Genomic DNA, 12,615 nt, shown 5'->3' on the forward strand with positions numbered 1-12,615 from the left:
TGGTTCCAAACAGCATTATATGACCCCGAGATGTATTTTCTAAAATCTCAAACCTTTTCGACACCGGGCCCTGAGACCTTAAAAATTTCTCAAAACACGTGGATATTAGCTTTCAATTTTTGAATTTTTTAACTTTTTTTCGCCCGAAAATAAAAATTGCCGGAATTTTTTACCATGGTCTGTAATACCCTCTGTTAGTCCAAATGAATGGGTGGAACCACCAATTTGACTCTAAACGGTCAATTTACCGGTTTACAACTTGCACCAATTTCATTAACTCAAGTCTACCAGGAACATTTATGACAAAAAATAATGATCATAAATGGTTTCAAACGACATTATATGACCCCGAGATATATTAACTAAAATCTCAAGTCTTTTCGACACCAGTTCCAGAAACCTCCAAAATTTCTCAAAAAATGTGGATATTCTTCAATTTTGGAATTTTTTGACTTTAGAAATAAAAATTGCCAAAATGTTTACCATGGTCGCTAATACCTTCTGGGCGTCCAATTGGTTGGGTGGAACCATACAATTTGCCTTTAAACGACCAATTTACCGATTTACAACTTGCACCGATTTCATTAATTCAAGCCTACTACAAACATTTATGACAATATATAATGATCATATATGGTTCCAAACGGCATTATATGACTCTGAGATGTATCCCCTAAAATCTCAAGCCTTTTTGACACTGGGTCCCGAAACCTCCAAATTTCTTAAAAAGTGTTGATATTAGCCTTCAATTTTGGAATTTTTTGACTTTTTTTCGCCCTGAAATAAAAATTGCCTAAAGTTTTACCATGGTCCATAATACCCACCGGGAGTCCAATTGGGTGAGAGTATCCATCCAATTTGACTTTAAACGGCCAATTAACCAGTTTACAACTTGCACCGATTTCATTAAATCAAGCCCACCACGAAAATTTAAGACAACATATAATGATCATAAATGGTTCCAAACAGCATTATATGAACTCGATATGTATCCCCTAAAATTTCAAGGCTTTTCGACACCGAGCCTCGAAACCTCCAAAATTTCTAAAAAAAGCATGGATCTTAGCCTTCAATTTTGGAATTTTTTGACTTTTTTTCGGTTAAAAAAAAAATGTCAAAAATGTTACCCATGGTCCCTAATAATCTCCGAGAGTCCAATTGGGTGGGTGGAACCATCCAATTTGCCTCTAAACGGCTTATTTACCGGTTTACAACTTGCACTGATTTCATTAACTCAAGCCTACCACGAACATTTACGACAACAAATAATGATCATAAATGGTTCCAAACGACATTATATGACCCCGAGATATATTCCCTAAAATCTCAAGTCTTTTCGATACCGGGTCTCGAAACCTCCACAATATCTCAAAAAACGTGGATATTAGACTTCAATTATGGAATTTTTTGACTTTTTTCGCCCGGAAATAAAATTTTCCAAACTATTTACCATGGTCCCTATACTATTACCCTCCGAGATTCCAATTGGATAGATGGAACCATCCAATTTGCCTTTAAATGGTCAATTTACCGGTTTACAACTTGCACCGATTTCATTAACTCAAGCCTACCACAAACATTTATGACAACATATAATGATCATATATGGTTGCAAACGGCATTATATGACCCCGAGGTATATTCCCTAAAATCTAAAGGATTTCGACACTGGGCCTCGAAACCTCCAAAATTTCTCAATAAGTATGGATATTAGCCTTAAATTTTTGGCTTTTTGGCTTTTTTTTCGCCTGTAAATTAAAAATTGCCGAAATTTTTACCATGGTCCCTAATATCCTTCGGGAGTCCAATTGGGTGAGTGTATCCATCTAATTTGCCTTTAAACGACCAATTTACCGGTTTACAACTTGTACCGATTTCATGAAATCAAGCCTACCACGAACATTTAAGACAACATATAATGATCATAAATGGTTTCAAACAACATTATATGACACCGAGATATATCCCCTAAACTTTCAAGTTTTTCGACACCGGGACTCGAAACCTCCAAAATTTCTCAAAAAGCATGGATCTTAGCCTTCAATTTTGGAATTTCTTGACTTTTTTCGCTCAAAAATAAAAATTGTCGAAATGTTTACCGTGGTCCCTAATACCCTCCGGGAGTCCTATTGGGTGGGCGGAACCATCCAATTTTCCTTTAAACAGCCAATTTACTGATTTACAACTTGCACAGATTTCATTAACTCAAGCCTACCACTAAAATCTATGACAACATACAATGATCATAAATGGCTCCAAACGGCATTATATGACCCCCAGATGTATTCCCTAAATTCTCAAGAATTTGCAACATCGTGTACCAAAACCTTCAAATTTTCTCAGCATTCAATTTTGGAAAAGTTTGACTGTCTTCGCCAAAAAATAAAAATTGCCGAAATGTTTACCATGGTCCCTAATACCCATCGGGAGTCCAATTGGATGGGTGGAACCATCCTATTTGCCTTTAAACTGCCTACTTACCGGTTGATAACTTTTACCGATTTCATTAACTTAAACCTACCATGAACATTTATGACAACAAATAATGATCATATATGGTTCCAAACGGCATTATATGACCCCAAGATGTATCCCCTAAAATTGGTAGGCTTTTCGACATCGGGACCCGAATCCTCTAAAATTTCTCAAAAAGCGTGGATATTAGCCTTCAATTTTTAGATTTTTGACTTTTATCACCTGGGAATAAAATTTACCGAAATGTTTACCATGGTCGCCCCGAACCCTCCAAAATTTCTCAAAAAGCGTGGATATTATTATCCTTCATCAATTTTGGAATTTTTTGAATTTTTTTTCTCCCGGAAATAAAAATTGCCGAAATGTTTACCACGCTCCCTAATACCCTCCAGGAGTCCAATTGGATGTGTGGAACCATTCAATTTGCTTTTAAACGGTCAATTTACCGGTTTACAACTTGCACCGATTTAACGGTTTACAACAACCGATTTAATTAACTTGCACCGAACCCGACTTGAACCGAAATTGACCCAAACCTATTTTAACCCGTCAAAAACCGAATTTAAGTATGGCCGTAAATCCGTGATCATCTCTAAAAAAATAATTAAAACAAAACACAAAGTTTCATATGTGGCTGGCCACACCATGCGGCCAGCCACAATATGAAGCCCAATCCGGCACGCGCTCCGTTTTAGGCCCAGTCCAACTTTCTAATTGTAACGAAGTTTGGAAAATAACGGAGTTCCCGTTTTAACTTTAAATTTTTTTTTTCTTTTTTTTGTGTAAACCGCCATTTTGGGATTGTCACTTCACTTCCCTGAATATTGTCTTTTCATTTCCTTCTTTCTCAATTTCTCTTTCTTCTTTGATTTCTCTTTCCTCCATTAATCTACTTCATTTTAATTTTCTTTCTCCATTAATCTTCTCATAATTCAATGGCGGAACTCAAAATTGTTTATGGTAAAAGTAGCAGCAAAGGTTCTTCTTCGAATAAAAATGGCGATGATTATGGTATTTTTTTGCAACTTTTTTTTCCCCGATTTTAGCGTATTTTTTTCCGATTTCTTTTTTCATTTTACAATTTGTTGTCGATTATTTTTCGTAATTTTGTTAAATTATGTGCTTGTTTCTAATTTCAGGCTCTGTTATGATCAAAGATGGTGACGATTCAGGTTTGTGGTTGCGGTTTTTGTAATTTGTTTGTTGTTGAATTTTGTTGTTTAAACCCTAGGTTTTCATTTTAAATTTTCGATGTGTTTTCGATTTTATTTCGTTTGACATTTTAAATTTTGAAACCCTAGGTTGAAATTATTCGTTTGTTTATCGTTTTTCCCCTGTTTGTTGATCATTTACTGTGTTTTCTTATGTTGCATGTTTTATGATTTAATTTGCTTATTATGTTGTGTTTTATTTCACTTCTTTTTTATGTGATGTTTTTGTTCTTTTTTTTCAGCAAAATTAGATGTTAATATTGTTGTCTTATTTCATTTTGTGCCTTGTGTTTTATAATTTTTATAAGTGATGTATAAGTTTTGATGTTGTTCTTATACACATAATTATTTGATCTAGTTCTTTAAGATCATAGTTATTGTTTATATGTTGTTGTACTAGAAAAATGCAAAAAAAAATAAAGTTATGGAGTTTTACAGTGTTTTGCATAGTTTAGTGATTTTTAAAATTATTACTGTAGGTGTTACTTTAAGGTTAGTTTAGGGGGTTACTAGAGGGGTTACTTTTACTTATAGGGGTTACCATAGGGGTTTACTTTATATGCAGGGGTTACTTGAGGGGTTACCAGAGGGGTTACTTTATATGCATGGGGTTACTTGAGGGGTTATTAGAGGGGTTACTTTATATGCATGGGTTACTTTGGTTATTATGTTGTGTATTTGAGTTCATTCTTTTATACATTTTTATGCAATGATATTTTTCTGTTTTTGTGTCCAACATTTCATGTTCAATGTTTTTGACTTGTTTGATATTGTGTTTTGATCAAGTTCTTCAAGATCATAGTTCTTATTTTTATGTTGTTTATGTATTAGAAAAATGAAAATATGTACAGTTATGGTGTTACAATAGTGTTTTGCACACTTCTTAGTGGAGAGATTTTAAAATATATTTCTATAGGAGTTACTTTTACATATAGGGGTTATCAGAAAGTTTGCACAGGTGTTTCCAGAGGTTTTCTGTAGGGGTGACTTTAGGGTTTGTTTAGGGGTTTCTAGAGGGGTTACTTTTACATATAGGGGTTATCAGAGGGGTTATTATACCAGGGGTTACCAGAGGGGTTACCCTGATATCTAGGGGTTAGCAGGGGGTTACCTGGTGAGAAAAATCGGAGTTTTAGAAAAATCGAAATGTGAGAAAATGAAAAATGCGGTGGCTCATTTATTAGGTTTTTGGGAAGTGTGTGAAATGGGTTCCGGTTGTTTGGAAATTTTTGTGGATCCCGTTATTTTTGTTCGCCTCCGTTATTTGTGCTGTGTTGCGTACGGCCGTACGGTGCGGCTGGCACAGAAACGCGCTGAAAACAAAAAAGTAGAGTACAGTAAAAGAGAAAAAGATCAACTTATACGTTGTATTTCCTGATATAATTTTTTGTACTTGTACTACTTTTAGTGACGCCGCCTAATGCATTCGAAATTATTGAAGGATGGCAGTGATTCAGTGAAACAAATGCAGCCTGCAGTTTGTGGGACCCCAAAGACACGAGGATATTTGATCATGATTGTATTATTGGGATATATTGCTAACACCTAAGTTGATATTGTCTACATTTATAATTAGGTGATCCACTCAAATAGTGATCAGCAAGTGTACCTACCTTGATTTATTATTTGACGGTTAGAAGTTGTGTTGTTGATAATTATACTTATTAGACATGAGTGCATGACCTTCGTTTATTATGTGTGTAATGTGTCCCCTAATATAGAAATAATAAGGTGAGACCGAGGCCAATTAAATTTTACGGGTTAAAGACTAGAATAGACTCGGTCTACAAGAACTTATTGTAGACCCAACCTTCTAGTATACCATATGAATGTGATTATATTATACGAAATGTGATTATATTACTACAAAAGTGATTATATCATCCTGAAATTGTTATGTAAATGTATCACTCAAAAAGTGAATTTATCATTATAAAAAGTATCAAATAGTAAATTACATCATTCAAAAGATGATTTTTAAATTTTATCATCCTAAAGATAATTATATAATCTCATTAAATGGTTTAATATGAGATTATATAATTCAAAATGTGACTCACAAAAAGATAATTATATCATCTAAAAAAGTAATTATATCATCCAGAATGTGATTATATTATTTGAAAGTGTCAAATTTTGGGTCTACAATAATTTATTGTAGACCGGGTCCATACAAGACCAATTGTAAATTCTAAATTTGAGAGTTAAATTTGAACAACACATTTTTAGGGGACACACAACATATGACACTGATATTTTGATATTATTGACGATTTTTTTTTTTTTGGAAAATACTTCGTATATTTATAAAATTAGTGACACGGATGACTTAACAAGCAAACTAATAATAATGATTAATTCAAAAGATGACACTTACTATAAAACGTGAGACACATTCTTCAAATAAAAGACTACAAATAATTTTAAAAATAACACTGATATATATATTTTTTTTAAGGGGAAGCCGGGCTAATGCATTAATTAATCAATGGACAATTTGTCCGAGAGTACATAAGGGGAGATCATTACAGGACAATGATTCACCCAAACCTGTTCAACACCAAATGGCATTAGCTTAGCAAGGTGATGGGCAACAATGTTACCATCCCTTTTAACATGAGACCAAAGAAAAGACATAAAAGCACTACTGGTCGACAGAATATCCTCCAAAACTACATCGAAATCTGATAAATAGACAGAAACTTTAGTGAGGCGAGTTATGAGAACTTGGTTGTCCGATTCAAGTATGACATTGTCATACCCAAACCTCTTAGCCAGCTTTACAGCAAGAAGCATGGCTTTCCCTTCAGCAATCTCCGGAGGCCACCAAGCTTTAACTCGTCTTGTGGCAGCAAAGAGCACATTACCTTCACTATCGCGAGCTATAACACCCATACCAACCCAACCTTCCTCACTCAATGACGCATCCGAATTGAGCTTCACAACCCCTACAGGTGGCGGGTTCCATTTGTTGCTGCTAGCTTGTTGCTTTGCTGCTGAAATTGCATATACTTTCTTGCTATATAACCCATGTTCTTCTACGGCTTTATATACTCTCGCAAGCAAGACATCATTGGGGGTGGTTTTGTCGCTAAAAATTTTATCATTTCTTTCCATCCAAATCACCCAAGCAAGGATTGCAGCCCGTTGCTTAACCTTCCTCCCTACCTCACCCCAACGCACAAGAATATCACACATAGACTCACCTTCTTGAAGCACAGCAGCAGCACACTCACTCTCCTCCCATAGCTCCTTCACACGCACACAGTGAAAGATCACATGAGCAGCAGTTTCGTCCTCTTCACCACACCACTGACAGTGAGCAACGTCCACCATATGACGGTATTTCAATAAGCTCTTTGTAGGCAACGTATTTGTACACAATCGCCACAAAATATGTCTTACTTTTGGCGATGCATCCATCCCCCATATAGCAGACCATGCTTAGTGAAATTGGTCTAGGTTGCAACCAGTACCAAGCATATAAGATGTCTTAGTTAAGTACATACCGTCATTCGAAAAAGCCCAAGTGATAGTATCCTTCGAAGCTTGCGCACCCAAGGGGATTGAAAGAATGCACTTTGTGTCTCTTTCATTAAAATTAGAGGAGACGAGCTCCTCATTCCATTCCATTCTCGAGAAATCAACAAGTTCATTCACAGTACTCAACCCCTCTACTTCCGGACTTGTCACAAATCTTCCCTCATCATCTGCAACCCACGGGTCTCTCCAAATATTAACCATGGTGCCATTCCCAATACGCCAAATTAACCCCTCTTTTACCAAAGCCTTGGCACTCCATATGCTCTTCCAAGAATAACTCCCACAAGTGCCCAAATACGAATCAATAAAAGAACAATTGGGGTAATATTTCGCTTTCATCACTCTACTAAGGAGAGAATCCTCCTTATGAATAAGCCTCCATGCTTGCTTACCAAGTAAAGCCACATTAAAAACCTCCAAGTCTTTGAAGCCCATTCCCCCGAAACATTTTGGCGTACACATTACATCCCATGATTTCCAGAATAACACTAATATATATATATATATATATATATATATATATATATATATATATACATCATATCATATAACTAATATATAAAGCTAAACTTTTAGCCAGTCGACGAGACAGCGACACTTGGCGTTCCAACTTTTCGCCAAGTGTCGTGCCACGTAAGATGGAGTCATATAGAATTCAATTTGTACGATAAAAAAGTTAGTTTAGAATTTTATTTCGATCAAATTTGGATAGAATTTTAGGATAAAATTGTTAATTTAAAGTTTTATTTTTGATAAAGTACCAATATCTTTATCATGAATTCTATTTTTTTTTTTTGATAATATACAAATTGAATTATAATTTTATTCATAAAATAATTAGATTATAACTCATATAAATTATTATATAAATTTATTTTTGTATCATAATATTTTTTCTGGAACGAAGAAATTAGTTTAAAATGTACCACATCCATTGTTTATAATATATTCTAATCAATTAAAATAATATACTTCACAGTCTAATATAATTTTATTACTGTGTGTACACCTGTAAATCAGGTCGGATTACCAGTCATTTTAGGCAGGGTCATTATTTCAGGTTACGAATCAAGAAATATTTTTCACCAATATTATTATTATTAGTCATTACATGTCTACAAGTTTAAATCGTCACAAAAACACATCAATTCCTAACTAATTTTGTATCAAAAATATGTTTTAAAATTTGACATATAGATTAAAAATATATCTTAAAATTCAATAAACAACCTGGGCATCGCACGGGCACAAAACTAGTATATATATATATATATATATATATATATACACATTACCTAAGAAGGTGCTTCAATAGAGGAAATTGCTTCAGCAGAGGAAAAAGAAGCTCATAGGCTGCTTCAATGGAGGAGAAAGCTCAAACCTCGCAGCAATCACGACAATCAAAAGCTTAACTCCATGAATTTCGCATGATATGCAACAAATTTCGAATCCTAACAACAATTTATAAAAATTCGAACAAATTAACTAGTGGTAAACCCTAGACTTTGAAATTGATATATTCGATAATTTAAGAAATACTACCTGATGATAAACTGATTTGATGGAGGAGCTACTAATTCAATTGGAGGAGAAAGCTCAGAAGCTGTTTCAATGGAGAAGAAAGCTTAAAATCGCATTAACGGCGAAGAAAGCTCAAAATTCCCTTCAATGGAGAATACGAAGTATGAATGCTCATATTGTGAGGAGAGAGAAAGATTTTACAATTTTATATTTTTGGGTTTGTCTTACTCCGTAGTTTTTCACTCGTCTTTGTTATTTGTGCAAGAAAGGAGCCAAGAAAGACAAATTTTTACAATTTGCCCTTGTTGTTTCGAATTTAGTTTTATCGCCCTTATTGATCAAATATAAGACAACGACTCATTTTTCGTGAAAATAGTATAGTGCACCCGGGTGCATCATGCACCATGCGCATGGTGCACCCGAAAAAAACATTAGATATATTTTAAAGAACATGCTAGTGTTAGAAAAAGAACATACCTGTGTTTGATAAAAGAACATGTTTATGTTTGACAAGAACATGACATTACAAAGAACATAAAGTCTTTACAAAAAGAACATGTTATTTTTCATGGTTATTTAGGTGTTGAACGTATTTGAAAAAGAACATAATATTTGACAAAAAAGAACATGTTCGTGTTTGACAAAGATGTAGGTGATCATTGGGCGGGCCGGGCCAAGGTTAAAAAATCAACTCACTTCTCGGGTCGGGCCAAATTTTGGGCCAAATTTTTTGTGCCCAAAATTGTCCGGCCGTGCGGGCTTTTCGGGTCGAGTAAAAAAAACAACTAAAATGCATAAAACGCATTCCCAAACCCGGCCAAAAAATTAAATTTAAGGGCCGGGTCCGACCCGATTTTGGGGGCGAAAAAATGCTGCCCAGAACCCGTCCAAAATCGGGTCGGGCCGTTCTAACTTTGATCACCTCTAGCCAAAGAACATAAAGTCTTTACAAAAAGAACATGATAATACATTAAAGAACATGTTCTTTTTTTTGGTTACGCGAGTGATTGATTTTTTTTTTTTAATGTACATACATTAAAGAATATATTGTATAATATAAAGAACATATTGTATAATATAAAGAACATATAGTTCAAACTCAAAGAACATAATCATCAAACTTAAAGAACATATTATGCTCATGTTCTTTATAAATATCTATAATGTTCTTTTTTTGCACATGTTCTTTTAAATATACCTTATGTTCTTTCCGGGTGCACCAACCATACATTACATTTTTCGCCCTCTTTGATAACAATAAAATAGGCCGAGTTGCGTATGCGCTGCTTGATAGTTTATAAGAAGGCAAAATTCAAATTGCCCTCTTTGCCAAAATAAAGTCGCCCTCCTTATACTATCCATTCAGGAGAACAAGATCATATTAAAGGTTGTTCATAGTTGCTATTTTTCGGTTTCTGTAGTGTGTAAAATCTGTACATTGTACTAAATGCATACAATGGAGAAAGATTTAAAGAGTAATTAATTCAAAGTTTTTAATTATCTTAGCATGTACACGTTTTTTCCTGTTTAGTATTTAAAAGCAAGAGAGTTATAAGGTCAAAAAATTTACATACATCTGTTGGATGTGTAGCTTTTCAAAATTGATATGCCCAAGCAATTTTCATATACTCGTTTTCATTTTTCGAATGAGCTTTTCTAAAAGGTTTGATACTTAAAAGTTGGTAAGCTAATGTATGATCAAAGGACTGATAAAATAGCTAGAGTTAAAATGATTCAACACATTGATTAATGTTAATCAGTGCTCTAGTTTGCTTGTCTTGGTTTGATTTTATATCTTTATCTAGTGAACTTGGGTGTATTTAATTTGTGGAGTTATTAGTATAATGCTTGAGCTGATGATCAATTAAGCAATGAATGTAAAAGTTTATGATCTTGCTTTTGTTGTCTTCCTATTTTTTGATTTTGGATTTAAAATAAAATAAAATTGTTGGTTTAATTGGAGTGAGCTTAATTATTTAATTCCTTAAAAAAATTAAAAAAAGAAAAAGAAAAAAATAAGCTTATTTTTACCGAAGTAGAAAAAAATAGATAAAACTCATGATTCTACTGTAGTCTTATGACTTTTGACTGCCACAATTTGTTTTTAATGGACAACTAAGATTATTTTATTTTATTTATTTTTAATTGATAATTTCAATTAAAAATATTTTTTCAATTATTTTAAATATATTTTATCTTCCAAGAACTATTTTATAATATTGTTTATATTTTGAAAATAAAAAAATATATATAATAATTAAAAAAATATTTTTAATTAAAATTACTAATTTAAAATAAATCGAAAAAAAATAATCTAAGCCCTCCATTATTAAAAAAAATTTAAAAAAATAAAATTTGTACTTAGAAACTATAAAAAATAGTGAAACACTTAATATTATTACTTAAAATATGAAATTTGGGTCAAATTGAGTCGAATTCGGGTTGTTCAGTACAAATTAGTTTTGGATTTCTCTCATTAACTTCGAGATTGTCAGCCCTACCCATCCATTAAACATTCTTCAGTGGGCCATCTACCCATCTTGTATTCTTTTACTATCAACCATAAAAAAGTTTTTTAGTGTCTATTGAGCTCGCCTTAGTTTTTCTATACTATCATCCACTGTTCTTAAACGAGGTTAGTAATAAAATCAAAAAGATAACAAACCTTAAGGAAAAAAAATAGATAAGTAACTTGACTCTTTGAGGTATCTTAAAGGCATTTTCAATGGAGTCAAAGATCAAAATACACGTAATCCAATGATAATCGGAACACATCAATTATATGTACTGCGTTCCTTACTCTCCTTTAAGTTTCATTGAACTATAGTAGGAACGCATGCATACCGTGTTCAATTATAGAGGACGTTGATCACGGCAATACAAGACTCGTTTTTTCTTTGTTTGCTGGCCCCAATTAATGAGTTGATGACTTTCTATCTAGGGGTGGCAATTCGGGTCAGCAGGTCGGGTTCGGGTCAGATTTCGGGTCGATTTTGGGTTATGCTTAGAAACTATTAAAAATAGTGTAAAACTTAATATTATAACGAAATATGAAATTTGGGTCAAATCGGGTCGAATTCGGGTTGTTCGGGTTCGGTTCAGGTCGGGTTCGGGTCTCTCTCAGTAACTTTGGGTTCGGGTCGGGTCGGGTTTTTGTGTCGGGTCAGGGTTTGCCAGCCCTAATTCTATCAATAATAATGGTGATGCATAGTTTTGCTCCTTGTGTATTCCATGTAAAGTGGATTTTTCTCACCCACTAACTTTCTTCCAATTAAACTACTTGTATTTCTTCCCTTTTATATACAAAGATACTACATCATGTTAATACAATCCTTAACATATGTAGTTATATACAAAGATACAATCCTTAACAACAATAATAATGGATTTTTTTTTTCAAGACAAAGTAAACCATTCATATAATTGACACATCTATATAATTTAATAATAGTAAAGATGTAGTATGTATTCTAGGTTTCCAAAACCCAAATCCTAACATCTCTATGATTGTACAAAATGAAAACTAAAATTATAGTTATATTAATACAAATCGCACATAATCAACATTTATTAAATGATGGGAAATTTTAGAAATGCAATATTACTAAATTTCTATTTTATTCACCTTAATTTTACTATAAAAAAATATTTTTTTACTTAATCTAAATAGTTTTATTACTTAAAATTACTTTTACTGAATATAAAAAATTATAGTTTTTGGTGTTTAGAGAGCCACAAGGACGGTTGATGAGACCGACTGGGAAGCTCTAACCACTTGAGTTATCCCTCACTCTCATATTAATTGTTTAGTAGGTGCAGTGGAGTACAACTTAAGAGATTGTAATATTTTAATTGTTTGACGAGG

At 33.4% G+C, this 12,615-nt stretch overlaps 1 protein-coding gene and 1 long non-coding RNA gene across 2 annotated transcripts; one reads left to right on the forward strand and one right to left on the reverse strand.

Annotated features, from left to right (window-relative positions):
• The first annotated feature begins 3,010 nt into the window (after positions 1–3,010).
• Positions 3,011–5,679, forward strand: LOC110698167. The gene is made up of 3 exons (XR_002506685.1): positions 3,011–3,486; positions 3,615–3,647; positions 5,128–5,679. It is a non-coding gene; the product is annotated as an uncharacterized LOC110698167 (long non-coding RNA).
• A 488-nt stretch (positions 5,680–6,167) lies between these two features.
• Positions 6,168–7,022, reverse strand: LOC110688193. Its single transcript, XM_021864940.1, has one exon. It carries the CDS (start codon positions 7,020–7,022, stop codon positions 6,168–6,170), a length of 855 nt encoding a protein of 284 aa, XP_021720632.1.
• Between the last annotated feature and the right edge of the window lie 5,593 nt (positions 7,023–12,615).

Source organism: Chenopodium quinoa, unplaced genomic scaffold (genome assembly GCF_001683475.1).
Source record: "Chenopodium quinoa cultivar QQ74 unplaced genomic scaffold, ASM168347v1, whole genome shotgun sequence".
Lineage (NCBI taxonomy): Eukaryota > Viridiplantae > Streptophyta > Magnoliopsida > Caryophyllales > Amaranthaceae > Chenopodium > Chenopodium quinoa.

Bases quoted from the DNA above. Each gene is read 5' to 3' on its own strand.
- LOC110688193 (XM_021864940.1), bottom strand. From the start codon at position 7,022: ATGGTGGACGTTGCTCACTGTCAGTGGTGTGGTGAAGAGGACGAAACT.